The sequence below is a fragment of the Cryptotermes secundus genome, unplaced genomic scaffold (genome assembly GCF_002891405.2).
Source record: "Cryptotermes secundus unplaced genomic scaffold, Csec_1.0 scaffold5011, whole genome shotgun sequence".
NCBI lineage: Eukaryota > Metazoa > Arthropoda > Insecta > Blattodea > Kalotermitidae > Cryptotermes > Cryptotermes secundus.
Window position 1 is genome coordinate 424 of NW_019729279.1, and position 16,097 is coordinate 16,520.

The following is a 16,097-nucleotide window of genomic DNA, read 5'->3' on the forward strand; positions in this document are numbered from 1 at the left end:
TCCAGCATAATGCCTTACATTCTCCTTTGGTTGTCTAGTACACCCACTAGCAATAAACACACTTTGTGCTGGTTGACATAGGCCAGAAGATGGTGCAGGGGAATACAACAGTACGCAGATAAAGGGAAGCCTCGAGCACTGTCATCCCCATCATCCATTGCTTTGGGGCAGTCAACTTGGCAATGTCCCTGATCACTCAGGTTAGATTTCTGTTGTAGGTTCCATAAGATGGAAATTCTTGACCAGCTTCTCAAGAACAACTGTGTTCCATGGAGTTAGTTGGGTGTTTGTTTGGTTACTTAGACAGTCAGTATATTGGAGGGGTAGAGCTACTACGATTTGAAGGCGAGGGTTAAGTCATGATGGCCTGCACTAAGTGGCACTCCAGAATCATGTTCAAGAAGTGATGCTCAGCTTGAATCTCAGCCAGGTCACTGGCTATCCTGACAAGTGTTTCCCCTTAGCACATTTTGCTCGATGTAAATGACAGGATAATGCTTGAATGAGGGCAACACACACCGAGTCTTATGTAACCACTGCATCAGTGTGATGAAAGGTGATCTGACCTGAGACAAGCAGTGTTGCAAAGGAACAGCTTGGTCTCATGCTGGATCAGGGCCTGTTTCGGACTCAGACACCCTACGAAAGTGCTGTTCTTCAGCAGCGCCCTCAGCCCCACATGTGTTGCCTCTTCCACATCACGTCGCAGCTCCAAAACACTCGTCAACTTGCACTCCACTCTGCAAACGCAAGTTCACAGCAGAGAGTACCAAGATTAGTCATTAAGATCTAAAAGTTGGTGACAATGGTATGTTAATACAATTACAATGTTTCTAGACATTACCCATCCTCCTCTTCTTATTTAAAGCACACAACATTTCAGAGACTGGATTCTGACTCCACCTTCAAGTGGAACCTACTCAGTTCAGCCCAATTGACAGAGCTAGTCTCTCTCCCTGGGGATAAGGACTAACTCTATTAACTGGGTACAACGTTTCGGAGACTGGATCCCCACCCATCAAACATATCAGGAGCCACCAACTCCCATAGTCCTGCTTCCTTTCCTCCTTTCAGATACTTTCTGACTTACATTCATTAAAAAGAAGACATCATGAAACAAATGGATGCAGACAGATGAGAAGTATTTATGTCAGCATAAAGGAAAGTGGAGGGGGCTTTTCATGGTGGAAATGTCAACTGATGTACAACTGTACAACCTCATTTCTTCAGCACAGTTGCAAACAACTGTGACAGTACATATGCTGCAACCTGTTACTTTTCACTGCACCCCCATCCCTTGGAAGTACAGCATGCCATTCAGTCCTGAGACCACATACTTGCCCGGCGTGTTCGGTCCTGAAGCTCTTTCATTCCCATAGACTCCTGCTTCATCAGGATTCATCGCTTTGCTGTGAAATAAACAGTGTGCATTAAGCAATAATTTGATCCAATAATACCAGAAACAAGGTACCTTGTTCAGGAAGCCATGAATATCCTTAACAGTGAGAGTGAGCAACCCAAACATATAAGATCCATTCTCCCAGGAAAATGGGAGTTCAGAGACAGAAGGGGGTTAGGGGAAACAATGAACAGGAGATTTGGCCCGCACGTGGCAGAGAGGAAGACTGGGACCACAGATGCAGATATGGATTTGGGGGGACCAGCTTTAGAAAAACAGGTTTAGGAATACTGATACAGAATTAGGTTGTTACGCCACAAATTTCGAGATTGGAGATTTAAGGCATTGCCCAAATGTTACGAGACTTGCAAAAGAGTCTTACAGCAATTAGAGCAGTGATGGCAACACACAGACTGTGTAACCAGGTCAACAATGTACTTAGTCAGCAAAGATGCGTAATCGCACTACTGCAAGCTCACCTTACAGGGAACACTGGAGCAGTATGAAATTACAAAATGCACAGGGGGAGGTGCAGCGGATTACCCGCGAGGAGTCGAGTTTAGCCAATGGGAACCCACCGCTTGCAATTTAAGGGCAAAAAGGGAGGAGGTAGCTTACTTTGGGGAAGTAGCTGCGTTAGCAGTTTTATAGTATAAAGAGAGGAAAAAAGACGTTGGGGGACTGATCAGAGAAAAACGTAATATTCGGCGAGCCGCCGAAGGCTCTCTTCAACATGGGTCCTACAAGTGATGGTGTCGCTGCGTCTCTATCTCAAGTGAGTCATGTTTGCTCATACTAGCCATGCTATTCAAATTCAATGTTGTTGTGACATGTTGAAAAGTGACCTCCAGTGTGCCCAGCGAGTTTTTAGGGTAGAGACTATGCCAAAGAGAATACGAGAGTTGGTGTAACGAGTAATGGCTGAGGTAGCCAGTGTGGTAAATATGGTCGTTGTTGTATGGCATATCATGATTTGCTAGTAGTATGCGGAGCCCGCATATTTATTGTTTATTGTTGTGACCATTGATTTTGTGATACACATACTTAAGTTTTTAGTATTTACAGTTCTAGAAGCAGAATATTTTAAGGGCGAAGCATTATGACTGTAATAGGGTGATAATCGAAGTGTACCAGACCAGTGTCATTAGGGTAGGAAATGGGGGAAAGGACAGCCTCAAGTCATACTCCCTAAGTGGGAGCAATGAAGGAAAGTGAGAATGAGTTAAGGGACAGATACTATGTAGCCCTGACTGAAAGTCGGCATTGTTATTACTCTAAATATTATTGCACATAAGAGTGTAAATAGACTGAGGGATTTAGGGCAGGATGTACACAGAGATTTTTGATTCAACCCTTCTGAACCATGCAACAGTTCTTCTTCGTTAAGTTCCTTGGATTTCCCCCCGCCCCCAAAACGCCAGGATGCGAGCCGCTCCCTTTCTTTCCGATTAACGTCTTTGACTGACGTCAGGTCAGCTGACCTTGTCCCCTCCCTTCCTGAATGTACCCAGAGGTTTCGTGGCTAGCTCAAGCGAATCTAATGGTCTCTCTTCCCAAGGACATCCGTCTGAACACATTGCTACATCTAAATTCCTGTTCGTGAAAGTTGAATGATTTGCATTTGAAATTTGTCACGGCTGGTAGCACGGATCTGAAGGGGGAAGAGCGCCCTCACGACATGGTCAAGGGTGGATCAGTCATGAGGTAAATCTTTGAGTTTGTATATTCAAGAAGTATATCCAAGTAAGTGACTTACTAAGGTAATATACACTGTGGGGTGCATTTTGGTTTGATTGCTGATGCCGTGTGGCGTAGGGTAATTTTGGTTTTGTCTAAGGTTGTGATAACAGCAGATCGCCCTTCAGGCGTGTTCAGTTGTGAGTGTGTAAGCTGTTTATATTTCCTTGTGCTGTCAAGGCTTGCCTAAGTACATGCTTGTACTGGAGAAGTAGAAATGCGCCATGAGGCGTGGCTGACTTGAGTTCTGTGCTGTTGGGCACAGCGTAGTTCTGTATCAATCATTTATCACATGTTCTGACCAGTCACTGCCCTTCAGGCAGAGTCCATTTGTATACATATGTTATCAATATATATTTATTTATGTTTTGAGAATGCCAGTTGTGTATATGTATGCTTGTGCCGTATGTTCCACACCAACTTCTGCCTAGCGGATCCGTCCAGCCTGGCCCATCGTACTGACTGTGGTTTTCCTCCCCCGAGATCCCTTACACAATCCTAGGGAGGCATAGTGCATCACGCTACATGCAAGTCGTTTCTTATGAGCCTGTCCCTTACCCATATAGAGTAGGGATTCACGGGTCAAAGTGGGTAGAAGAACGGGGTTCTTTACCCACAGGGTCGAGGGACACGGCTCACTTCACCCGACCGACCCAGAGCTATCCCCGTCCCGACGAAGGCAGAACTGAACCCCAGGCAGCCAACAGCAGCCGGACGCAACGACAGTTAAGAGTGAGGGACTAGTAGTAGACACAGATGGCATTTTTGATGGAACAAGGAAAGAGTAATGAGATGACACCCCAGCTTAGGGGCATGACAGTAAAATGGGAAGAGACGGGTTAGGACCTACACGCCCGTTTTATGCCATTTCAGCATTACAAAGTGGTGCCAGTGACGTAGGGGCCAGCCAACAAAGGGATGGCGACTGAGTAATTTAGTAGTATTTTATTAGCCCCCCGCCCTTCAAGCATAACAAATTGGTGGCAGTGGAGGTGGCATTTAGCCAACGGAGCTGGCTAACAAAGTGAATTAGTAGTTGTTTTACCCACCCCTGCCATTGAAGAATTACGTATGACGACAGCGATGGGACATCGAACCCCACCTGTCGCCGAAGCATAACATACGGGAACAGTGGAGGTGGGATTAGCCAAAGAGAGTTGGCTGACGGAGTGAATGAGTAAACTGTTTTTCCACCCCCGTCACCCAGGCATAACATATGGTGACAGCGGTAGGATATTCAATCCGCCCGTCGCCACGGCATTACATATGATGGCAGCATCACGATTTACGAACCGCACCCGAAGAGACAGGTGAGGCGACAGAAAATTGAGACTAGGAAATAAAAGGCTTTAGAAGAAAAGGAATAAGTATGGAACTCTGGACGGCCAGAAGATCAAATTAAAAAACCATCTGCCAGGGAGGTGGAAGGTGAGCCAGCACCCATCGATGGTCTGCAAGCAGAGACCGCGACGATGGGAAGGCGCAGCAGAGGAAACTGCAAGGACGGCCAAGAGGGCCGCAGCCGGAACCAGAGAAAAGGAATCACCGCCCGAGGGCAGAGGGGTGGAAGAGCACCAATATTGGCAGGCAGTGTTGCCACAGACAATACACCTGGAGCCGCAAGCGCTCCTGGTTATGTGAACCAAGATTAAAGGGCCGCAAGGACAAGCAGCCTAGAGAAAGTTGAAGGCGACAGCACGAAGCAGAGTGCGAGGACAGCAGTACTCAGCGCCAAGCTAAGTGACACCGATATGGAACACATGATGGCAGCGTGAGGCAAAGTGCAAATGAAGCGGTTCTATGTCACGGCAACACGAGAGGCTGCTACGTCAAGACGTCAAGAAGGCAGACCTACAAAACATCACGAAGGGTGGTGATATCCCGCCTGACGCACTAGGCGAGGGGATGAACGGTCCAGGGGACCAAGAGAAGAGTCCAAAGGAGGGACTCAACAGGAACCGGTATATAGAGAAGCATAGCCAGAAAACAGCTGAACTGGGTTCAGCGTGCTTGCCAAAGGAGCAAGCAAGACAGAAGAGAAGTGTAGTGAAACCGCTGAGTACACACATGCTGCTAGCTGCGAGGAAGCACTTGAACCACAATACTCGTACGCTCAGTACAAGAGACGACATGAGAATGAACCAGTAAGCGGAGTCAATACATATGCTCCCGCTGAGGAGGAGACAGAGACAAGAACAGAGGCAGAGCAAGACAGCGCTAATACAAGCAGCGCCAGTGGACAGTCGACCTTGACCATGCCCGAGAAACGCGAGTTAAAAGAAACCAGACGTGACTACTCGCTACGTATCCAGTTACATTGTAACTACAAGAGAATAAAGATGGATGGAGGTGGAACCCCACGCAGAAAAGCAGATGAAAACGTGCCCCATGGTTTACAGGTGGAGAGGAATCCAAGACAGATGGAGCCGAAGAGCTCAAATTAGACAAAGGAACGGCGTTCCCAAGGGAACAAGAAATATTAATGAGAGGGGCTGTGTGGCATGTCACGGTGGACTTCGGCGTAAAGGAACACGCCCAAGCGATAAGGGACCTAATCAAGGGATTGGGAGACCTAACCTTCAGTTGGAAGGGACCCAGCTCAATGGCAGGAGCTGAGATACGCTAGCAAGCTAGCAGAGGAATTGCAGGAGAAAGTCGACGATTTACTGCAGATGCTACCGAGAGGTCAGCGAGTTAGGAGGGGAATACTCAACTTAGGAGGGAAAGCCCTCAAGTTTTTATTTGGAGCCACACTGAGTGAAGATTTAGGACCCCTGAACGAGAGAACCGAAACTCTGAGAACCCAAGTGGGTGAACTGGTTCACGATGGAAAAGAATGCTTAACAATGAACCGCAAGATAGACTTGCGCATGAGGGAAAACTCCAAGATACTAGCTCAGATGATACGAGCGATGAAACTACGCCGCGAGGAAGAGGTTAGAGATCAGTTAACCTCAGAGCCACACCACGCGTCGGATTCGGTAAGGAAAGCGAGCTATACAAGAGAGCTAGAAATGTTGTTAATGAAAATGTATGTGGATGTATCAAACGTAGCATTAAGCTTAGACTTAGCGGAGTCACACCACCTGACCACCAGTTTGTTACCCTCCCATAAGTTGTTTGCGATTTTATGCGACATTTATGTCCAATTAGAACAAGGCTATTCATTTATTACGGCACTGAAGCTGGAGAATATGCACTTATTTTACGCATCGGTCCAAGTTGCAGTCCTGGCCACCAGTGAAGCTATTCGCCTCGTTATCCAACATCCCTTGAGGAATGAACAGTGAACGTACTTTGTGTACAACACGGTAGCATTGCCAACATTCAAGCACAATATAGGAAAATTCCTCAGAATGCAAACAGGGACGGAGAGGCTAGCTGTGTCATCTGACAGGAGGACCTATATGTTATTGCCTGCAGACTACATGAGGAGCTGCAAGGAGGGAACTATGACAATATGTCCGGGAATAGTCCCGACAATTGAGAGAACAGACGAGACTTGTCTAAGTAGTTTATTTTATGGGACCATCCAAAGTTACTTGCTATGCACAAGAGAAATTGTGTCAATTTTAGGCCTGTATTTAGAAAACATCCTTTCGAAAGTGCATGGCTGTATGCAGTGAATGGACCTACAAGGGTAGAGTGCAAATGCATAGACACTCACGGATGCCCCTTGAACCAAACTAGTATACAGGGGACAGGTGTCCTCGAGCAGCCAGAAGGCTGCGACCTGATTGTTGGATCACTGACATTACCGGCGAGTCGCCAGTTCCAGTCCAGGGTCGTATGGGGCGGCTCAGGGATAATCGTGCCACCGGCACTTTTATGCCCACAGTGCTCATGTTACCTGTCAGAGGGTTTAGTGGTGGCAGCAGGGGAGCCAAAGTACTTGTCCAGCTTCTGCACAGAACTGTCAGTCCGTACCATCTGATGGGCATATATCTTGTTTGTCTCCACAGCCATGGTCTCTTTGGCATACCAGCACCAGGAAGCCGGGCCTTAAATAAAAACCATCACAGCACTAAATGAGTTGCACCCTGTTTCAATATGGAAATACAGGAAAACGTCTGAGAAGACTTGAAGGGAACAGGGCAATACACAGCTTAGGGGAGAAGGGAACAAATGGAAGCAACAGCAGCCAAAGGAGAAAAAACATCTGTAATCCCCCCCCCCCTTTAGGGAAGTGGCTTGTTCTTGAAAATATCTCTGCATCATAAAGTTCCCTGTTCTTCCCTTGACTCCTGCTTTATAAGTGGAGGTGTCTTCCTACATAACTTTCCTAACCCAGTTTCAATGAAAACACAGGTTCTTACTAGACAGAAATAATACAAGGTTCACTGCACAGTGTGAAACAAGATGGGAATAGCAACTGCACTATCACATGCACACTGGCTAGCCAACCCGACAAATGTGCATATGCAATCCGAATTCCTTACTAAATAATCACATTTCAGAGAAAATTCGCTGTTGCTGAATTTGCTCCCATTTCAGATCTTGTATGAAAAGAAAACTAACATTCGTCCGAAACTACCTTAAGGGTGTATTTGTGACCCATAGCCTCTATTTTTTGTATATTATGACATGGGGGCATGCAGTAGTGTACTTCGTTCAGGCACTATGCTACAAACCAGAAGACTGTGAGTTCAACATCTGATAAAGTGATTGCATTTTTCAATTGACCTAATCCTTCTTAGGAAGCTGGGGTAGCGTAGGTGGTATAGTGACTGGCTATGAGCTGGAAAACCAAGGGGTCGGAGGTGGCAGAGTTCAAGTCCCAGAAGGGTCAAGAATTTTCTCCTCTTCACAGTGTCCAGACCAGTTCTAGGGTTCACCCAACCTCCTATCCAATTGATACCAGGGGCTCTTTCCCTGGAGGTAAAGCAGCCAGGTGTGAAGCTGACCACTCATCTCCAACTAGTGGTGAGGTCAAGAAAATGTGAATCTATACATCCACTCCCCTACATACCTTCATGGCACAGTGCTCAATTAGTTAAGTACAGGGACAAATTTACCTTACATTACCTAATCCTTCTTGTCACACTATAGCCCTGGGGTTGACTGGGCCTCTAAAAGAAATGAGTAACAGGCATCTTGCTGGGGGTAATAAGCGGCTGTGCTTAATGCTGATAACCTCACTACCGACTGTCTAGAAAAATGCGGGAGTCTTGATGTCTCACAACCCTATGAGCTTTCATGGCTTGTTACAGGGATGGCTTTATCTTTACCTTGCATTATTAAATGACACTTTCCGTACCAAGGTAAATACAGGGTTGGATGATAGGATGACCGAGAAATGATGAACTGGAAAGGATTTGGAAATAAGCAGGCATGGCCTAATCAAGGTACTGTTCCAGCATTTTCCCGGATGGAGTAAGGGAAACCATGAAAAATCTGTCAGGATAGTTAGTGTCCCAGGTGAGATTTTAACCGGGCATCTCCCAAACATGAGTCAAAACCATAACCAACTGAGTCAATCTGCTCGGCTGCACATTGAACTTCAAACCTGCCTGTGTGTAGAACACTCTGGAGGTATTGCATCCCAGCAGGTTGCCCTCCACTGCTGCCTTGATCTTGTCAAGCACCAAATCCTCATGCAAGAAGTGCACCTCATGCTTGGTTGGGTGGACGTTCACATCTATGTTCCTGGAATCCAGCTCTAGACTTAGATACAGGAACGGATGGTTATTTTTTGGAAGGTATACGCTGTAAACTTGCTCCATTGCTTTCTTCAGGGCTGCCAACACACAACACACAGTGCACTCTATTACACGTAGCATTATACTGCGAATCCAAATAAACAAGGAAGTCTCATGATGAAAGTGGAGTCTCCACTCATGCAACTTAGATCTTATTATCAGTTAAATGACACCATTCAACTTTCACTCACATGTGAATGATGGCAATAGCTGAAATTACCAAGCTCAAACAAGGCATATGACTTTAACTTTATGCCAGTTATTTCACAAAGCCATCTGTATGCAGACTGTGTGGTGTCAGATGGCAGGAAGACCAATCGAGGTACTATCTGGTCATTCACTGGGTGAACTGTGGAAAACAGCAAACACAGCTCAGGCAGGATAGCCAGTGTCCCAGCCAAGATTCAAACCGAGCACCTCTCAAATACTAGTTTGAAGTATTACTGCTGTGCCGACCTACAGCTTGTAACCTTCCCAAGTGGATCCACTCAGGAAAGGTCAAACATGTGTCCACTAAAATTTACACCATTGAAATGCAACTATGTATAAAATGTGTAAATAAAGATAAAAAACATGACAATTATGTGGAAGTTTACATAATACGGTGTGTTCTAAGAGCAGGATACTTAATGTAGTAGAGACAATCAACTGTTGGATATTTGTAGCCTGAAGGTAGCACTACTGTGCTGAAACACATAGCCCAATTTATACAAATTATGGTGGAAAGCACACAGTCTGAGACTGCAGACATGGCAGCATAAACGGTTAGTGAAATTACACAACATGATACAACAGTACAAAACCCCATTTTATGAGCAATGGAAAATTCAACAGCACTGAGCTGTTCAAGTTGCATGATTATTACACATTCTCATGCGATAAGATGGATACTGGAAGGACAGTCACAAAAACTCACCTGCAGATTCAACCAGTCGATGATTGATGAACAGCAACATGATGTGTTTCTTCGAAGAGTAATTAACATTGCTTATGTACCCTGTCAGTTTCAGCCTGAGTGCATCATCTGCAGCTTTCAACTCCAGGAGCTCCCTGTGTCAGGACATGAGAATGCATTCTCAAAACTGTGACTCCGCATAAAGGTTCATGTTCAAATTCAAGACACAAAAAACTAATATAATTCCCTTACTGCATAACCAGCCAAGTGCTGGGTAAGGGATGAAGACCAAGAACGTGCTGACATACTGCTCGGTCAGGGTTATCACATAACTGGGGGAGGGATGTCAGATGAGTATGGAGCAGTGGTGGAACAATTAGCAAGGGGATACTCAAGAAACTCAGAGTAAAACCTGCTCCAGGGTCACTTTATCCACCACAGACCTCTCATGAAGTCATCCTGGGCCAAGACTGACTCTCTGTACTGAGAAGCCCATGATTAATTCCCACAGTTATGGTTTTCAGTGCATAAATATTGTTTAATATTAAAAAGAAAAGGGTAAAGCTATCCTTATAACAGGCTGTGAAGGCCCATTGGGTTGTGAGATGTCGAGGCTCCCACATTTTCTCTAGACAATCAGCTCACAGATGGTGGTAAAGATGTCAGTCTTATGCACCGGCCGCCCTTTATCCACCAGGAAGATCGCTGGTATTCATTTATGTTAGAGGCTGAGTCGACCCCAGGGCCATAGTGCGGCTGAAAGGATTGGGTAAATTGAAAAAATCCACTTCATCAGGACTTGAATCTGCAACCTTCCAACTTGTAGCAAAGAGCTTCAACCTACTATGCTATTGCATGCCTCCGTGACTCTAGTTATTATTTAATTTCATCCTTACAGATATTATAGGACATGACCACAAAATTAATGATACAAATAATAAAGTTGCACTTAAAAGGAATCTAGGATCAATATTTAAAATGTTTCAAAAAGCAGAACTACTACTACTTTTTAAGACATTTAGACTGCATGAATGGATGTGCTGGTGACAGCAGGGTATGCAGGTGGCCACTGTCTAGCATTTCCGCAGGTGTGAGTGACATAGAGGGATGATATGGTTCATATTCCTATCTTATCTTATATTATGTGGTGTCCTGACCTTTTCCCAGTTTTAGTTCTTAATGTTTAAATATCCTCCATTCCCAGGAGTGAGTAGGAATCTAATGTCCTGTGGCACTGAAGGGTTAAGATGTCTGGGTAGACAGAAAAATTTTAGCAAGTGCACAATTCCACTTGCAACATGGGAGTAAAGGTAAAGTTATCCCTGCACTTAACTAATTAAGCACTATGCCATTAAAACCTATGCAGGAGTGGATGTATAGAGCCACGTTTTCTTGACCTTGGCCCTAGTTGGATGTGAGTGGCCAGCTTCATGACCTGGCTGTTCTACTCCTGGGAAAAGAGACCCCAGTACTCATTCGACAGGAGGCTGGGTGAGCCCCAGAGCCAGACAGGACGACATGGAAGAGATCCTACTGGGACTCGAATTCAATGGTGAGATGAGATCTGCAAATTTTCCAGATCAATTTCATAATTTAGGGGCACATAGTCTCTGTGTGAGTTTCTTTACAAAGTTCAATGACAGGATGACTGATGAATTGAAAAGATTTGGAAGGAAGTGGTCATGACCTAATCAGAATACTATTTCAGTATTTGCCTGCAGGAACTGAGAAAAATCATGAAAAATCTGTCAGGATAGCTAGTGCTCCAGCTGTGATTAGAACCAAGCACCTTCCAAATACAAGACCACAGCATTACCACTACACCACCCTGCTCAGTGTCTACTGTTTTCTTCCTGAATTGGTTACATGACAAGCAGTGGAATGCCTACTTGATTCTGCAGCTAGCATAAGTTTACTTGGCAATTGTGTTTCCATAAATGGTCCTGATGTTGTCGACAACTGTGGAGTTTGGTGGGGTCCTGATGTCAGCCAAACTCTCGCCTTGCTTCTTCAGAGTGAAGCCAACATCACTGTTATGGATGGCGTAACGCCCCACAACATCCGCTATCCTGTTGTGCTCTTCGGCGGCACTCTTCAGAGCTTTCCTTCGTGTGGACATGTTATAGAACAGATCTTCCACAGTTATCTGTGTGCCCTGGTTGCCTGTGCAAGGCTTTGCAGGTGCCTTCAGCTTGCTGTCTCATATGAAGCTCTGTCACACAGAACAAGTGGTCTTTCAAAATAACACAACACAGAAAAGGAAAACAGAATATTCTGATATACCCAAATTTTGCACTTTCATTTTCACTTCTATTCCTATGCAACAGTGTACACTGAGGCCACAGAAATAAGTCCTTTGGATTAATCCCAACTGCATCTCCGTTCAGTGCTCTAGCCATTCTGAACTGAAACCAGTGGCACCGTCATCCGAAATGGGAAGGCTATATCGCAGGGGTGCCCAACTTACTGCATATTGAAGCCACATATGATAATTTTCAGAAGTTTGGGAGCTCCAAACAGATGTCGATTGGACAGCACAGCTGTTAGGTCCATGCTTTCTATATGGCAGATTTTTTACATTCGATCTGTTTGCAAAGGGAGGAGTGAGCTGTGCTATTGCTTCATGAGCAACAGTTTGGCCATATCGAATGAGATGGGAAGCCGCTCATGAACACTGAGAATGTAAGCATTTGGAAAGAGACAGCTGTGAATTATTTAAAGGCATTGCTACATCTGATTGGAGATACTGAGAAACACCATGAAAAACCTCACTAAGGATAGACAGTAACTTCTCAAAGATTCAAACTGGATATTTCCAAAATGTTACCACAGCACCAGTCTGCACAGTAGAGTAAATTATTATGAGGCCATAAAAACTAATCCCACTGAAGATGGAGCTGACGGAACTCTAAGCCTCCTCTGGAGTTATTGCTAAGCATTCATGTGTACAGAACAGTGAGATGATTGGAGGGGAAAATTGGGAAATAGGCTGGAGCGGGAGGCGTTAAAACTTAAGGGAGATGAAGGGGGTCAATCCATGGGACTTCTTCCATGGCCTCAGCACAGATAAATGAATGGATGGTGGATTTGGGTTCGATGTCTGAAAATGTGGGTCGAGAAGCATGCCTATCACTGTCAACACTGGCCTGAATACCTGTATGCACACTGCTCATTTGCTGTCTTGGTGACAATGGTGAGATGTGCCACGTGACTAATGCTGGCAAGTGCTTCTCCTCTGAAACCATATGTGGCTATCGTGGATAAGTCTTCAAACTTTTCCAGTTTGCTAGTGGTAAAACGTTCACACACAATACCAAGATCCTCCTTTCGAATTCCTGTCCCATTGTCCTGAATCTGCAGTAACTTCATACCTCCAGACTTCACTGTAACCTGTATTGTACCTGCACGGGCATCCAGACTGAAACATTTAGTGAAATATTAATATATTTTGGGTCCCAGAAAATTGTTATGTTTTCTTCTTGGTTATTTACCATGCTATCAATATCTTTTTTTTATTGCTAGTGGGGTGGGACTAAGTCCCTTGTACTGCAGCTACTTCTGGCCTATTGTACCAGCCCCAGATGACAGGCAAGGATGACTGTGGAGCAATTCGTGGAATGAAGATTGGCAGGAGAAACCGAAGTATTCAGAGAAAACCTACCCCAGCACCACTTTGTCCACCACAAATCCCACTTGACCAGCCCCGGGATGGAACCCGGGCGGCCATGGTGGGAAGCCAGTGACTAACCACTTGAGCTATGGCGCAGCCATGATCTCAATATCTACACTGTATAGTGTTCAGTGGTATGATGATCAGTGAATTGGAACGAAGTGGCCTGATCATGGTACTATCCCAACATCTACCTGTTAGTCAAGTTAGATCAATGTAAAATGTCACATATGGTGTTATTTTCCATTGCCTCACTTTGGTTAAGGATACAGAACATCTTGAAAGCCAGCTCCTTTTCTGTCACAATGTAAAAGTATTAAGCCTATTATATTGGGTCCATTAGACAGAATTAATCTCTACTGCCAGGGATTAACCTTATCTACTTGATCTAACTAGGCAGATTTCATACTTTTACCTGGGCCACGCCACAGCTCAAGCGGTTAGTCACTGGCTTCCCACCGCGGCGGCCCAGGTTCGATCCCGGGTCTGGTCAAGTGGGATTTGTGGTCGACAAAGTGGCGCTGGGACAGGTTTTCTCCAAGTACTTAGGTTTCCCCTGCCAATCTTCACTCCGCCAAATTCTCCATCATCATAATCACCCGGGGCAGGTACAATAGGCCAATCAGTGGACGCCGTGCCAAGTGGACCCAGCTGGACTCCACCCCCCCCCCACTAAGCGAATTAAATAAAAAAATTAAAATTTAAATACTTTTACCTGACAAAGAATGCAGACCCTGCTTCCAAAACGTTGGTTCTTTAAGCAAAACAAGATGATCAGTAGTATCCAGAATATGTCAGTTTAATAACAACCCTCTGATTTATATTAGATTAGTGTAGCTTAGCTTAGGGGGGCCCAGATCATATTCTTCACATCTACACTTCTCTCTCCTTTAACAATGAGTAATATGAAAACTCAACACATGACTCACCAGAAGACTACATACAAAGGCAAATTATATTTTATAAACATTCTGCAGCAACAGCCATCAATAAGTTTGATGTGTGACTTTGATGACGTACATACCTGAAGATTACATACTTGGTGTTTTATGCGTTATGTGAATAAAAGTTCGTGATTTAAAATATATTAATATACGCATTAGCGTACCGCATTCTCATAGTTGAGTATTCAATATAATGATTGTTGAAAAGTTTGTATTTTCTATGTCCATAATATAATCTTCAAAAATTAAGAAACTTACCTATTTTCAATCATTTCCTTTAATGCATTAGCAGGACGGTGTATAATTTCTCCTGCCGCTATCCTATTAACAACAGTTTCGTCTAATTTGCGAATCACCGATGGTGAATTCATTTTTTTGTATAGATCTGTCTACAGAAAATACGCTGACATTTCACGGTCACAATCACAAAGTGCGCCTTTTGTTACTACTATGCAATAACATGTGATCCCACACCTGACCACAGATTACTACACGTAACGAAGCTATACGATACTACTATCCAAAGACGTACCACTCTAGTTTCGCATGGTGATTACCGATTGGCGATTGACTGGGCATTCCTATTGTGCTTCCATCTCTTAACCACGCCCAATTATGGCAAAGCCGAACGTGATCCGTCGTAACCAGGGAGGTTTAAACGCCCATAAGGGATAGGGAAACATGCAGAACAGAGATCTATTTTCAGCTACATGAACTACATAGTCTGGTTAAGACTGGAATCGATCATTTTACACCTATCGCAATTAATCGAATTGCATTAGTGTGAGCCAATCAGAGGATCTTAAATTTCCGTTGAAGGCGCTTTTCTTGTGCTTGCAAAGGAAATAAGTTTTCAAGCCCATAAGGCAACAAGAAACTCTGTTTATCAATGAGGCATGCAACTAGACAGATTTGTCAGCCGACTATTATGGTCGTGTTCCATGTCTACACAACAGGCCCCAGACAAGAAGGGGTATAATAAATGTGCCTGACTCAGGCATTTGTGTGTGAGATAATGTAGTTTGAATGGAAATGAAAGTCAGGGGTGACAGTGACGGATTTCTTTTTTTAGAATAAAGCCAAGTACAGAATTTTACTATATATATAGGGCCCGGATTTTTATGACCTAAAAACTATAAATATATGCATGCACTTATGACCCAAAATTATGTCAAATATGACCTAAAAAGTGTAACATATGACCTTAAATATTAAATGGGACATAAAATTTCACGTTTTTTCACTTTTACTAGAGTTTAAGAATAAAGATGATGAATATATGATAGTAGGTCCTACTTACCAAGTTAGCCCTATTATGTCTCTGAAGGAAAGAAAACTGATGGAATTTCGACATTTCGTACTGGATTAAACCATTCATTGTTTTCTTTTTAATACTGATATTTGCGTTCATATTTTAGACAAACACTGGTGCACATGGTATGAACACTAACTTAACTCTGTTATCTGAAAACACCATTTAAAAGAACACAAGCTATTCACGTCTCAATTTTCACTGTTACAATTGCAATTTATAACCACATGCATTTTCAAATTTTCAAATTTGAAAGATAGCCGATTATCACTAAGGATAGTTTTGTATTTGGAAAAACTTCGTTCCACATCACATGATGTGACAGGAGCATATTTGAAGAATGTCAAGTCGTTTGGTGACAGTTCTGTATCATCTTCGAATGTTGCTAGTTTACCGGAAAGTATATCTGCAATCTTGCATAATGTTGAATAACCAGCATTC

General features: G+C 44.1%; 1 protein-coding gene across 1 annotated transcript; it reads right to left on the reverse strand.

The window, feature by feature from the left end:
• Positions 1 to 574: 574 nt before the first annotated feature.
• On the reverse strand, positions 575 to 14,958 carry LOC111865642 (DNA mismatch repair protein Mlh1; the record flags this gene model as incomplete). The annotated part of the gene is given in 8 exon segments (XM_033751903.1): positions 575 to 740; positions 1,338 to 1,574; positions 6,987 to 7,137; positions 8,643 to 8,873; positions 9,752 to 9,885; positions 11,647 to 11,929; positions 12,877 to 13,148; positions 14,603 to 14,958. Coding segments are annotated over 8 exon segments (1,587 nt in total), but the record flags the coding sequence as incomplete, so codon positions are not given.
• Between the last annotated feature and the right edge of the window lie 1,139 nt (positions 14,959 to 16,097).